General features: G+C 52.7%; 1 protein-coding gene across 3 annotated transcripts in view; it reads left to right on the top strand.

The window, feature by feature from the left end:
- The first annotated feature begins 76 nt into the window (after nt 1–76).
- SALL1 (spalt like transcription factor 1) overlaps nt 77–1,029 on the top strand; it is a 16,248-nt gene continuing 15,295 nt past the window's right edge. The window contains exons 1-2 of one of the 3 annotated variants that reach the window (XM_005426447.2): nt 256–439; nt 532–624. In XM_005426447.2, the coding sequence (XP_005426504.1) occupies nt 549–624 (76 nt within the window). In that variant the 5' untranslated portion in view covers nt 256–439; nt 532–548. Of the gene's footprint in view, nt 625–1,029 lie in introns of all 3 variants that reach the window. The other 2 variants (XM_005426446.2, XM_031061464.1) reach the window with 2 other exon arrangements.

Below are 1,029 nucleotides of genomic sequence, written 5' to 3'. Positions count from 1 at the left end.
GGGGAAAAAAAAAAAAAAAAAAAAAAAGAAAGAAAAAAGGAAAAGAAAAGAAAGAAAAAAGAAAAGTGAAACGCAGGGCAAAACTGCGGGAAGGAGGGCGGGAGGCGCGGGGAGCCCGTCGGGGCTGGAGGAAGGGGCGAAGGGAGACACATTCCTATAGTAACCGGGATGGCGCGATGCACCTCCAGCTGGTTGCTAAGAGGGTTAAACTGTATCCAAACAGCTTTGGGGAAATCCAGCCCCTTCTCCTGCCACATGGATCGACTCATTGGGTGGGAGCGGCGGAGAGACAAGGGTCTCCAGCAAATCAGCGCCTAATTGATTAAGGCGAGCTGGTTTGAATAGAGCTGGCCATGTGCCAATCGCCTTTCAAAGAGCCCCTCTATGATTAATCGCAATGCATTATTGATAATCATAATTATAGCAGGACACATGCGCGGTGCGCGGAGGATCGGGGAGGCTGGGGGGGGGAGGCTCGATTTCCGTAATTTTGAGAAGATTTTTTTTTAGTAATTTTTTATTCTGCCCCAGCTGATGTTTGAGCCAGCATGTCGCGGAGGAAGCAGGCGAAGCCTCAGCATTTCCAATCCGATCCCGATCTGGCCTTGTTATCCCAGCGAAATGGTGAGTTCTTCTCCTCTCCCTCGCACACATTTTAACACAAACACACACAAAATAGATGAACTTACCTTGCGGGGAGTCGGAACCGCGCCGGGCACTGGTGCGGGACAACAGGATCTCCGGGAGTTATATGCGGGGGGGAGGGGGGTCCTTCTGAGGTTTTGGTCCAAGTTCTTGGGTTTTATCTTATTTTTTTAACTCAGCGTTTTGTTTCGTCTGTTTCTTAACGAAACTCCAAACTCTTTCCGTTTTTTGATGTTTTCCCTCCGCCCTCTCCCAGCGGGGCGGTCTGGCATCCTGAGCCCGCGGGAGATGGATCCGCGCCCCCCGCGTCTCTCTCCGCGCCCCGCGGAGCTGGGAAACAAAGTGGGGCTGCGGTGGGGCTGCTGATCCCCTAGCCCCCCGCGG

The sequence above is a fragment of the Geospiza fortis genome, unplaced genomic scaffold (assembly GCF_000277835.1).
Source record: "Geospiza fortis unplaced genomic scaffold, GeoFor_1.0 scaffold405, whole genome shotgun sequence".
NCBI lineage: Eukaryota > Metazoa > Chordata > Aves > Passeriformes > Thraupidae > Geospiza > Geospiza fortis.
This window is presented reverse-complemented; position numbering and strand designations above follow the sequence as displayed.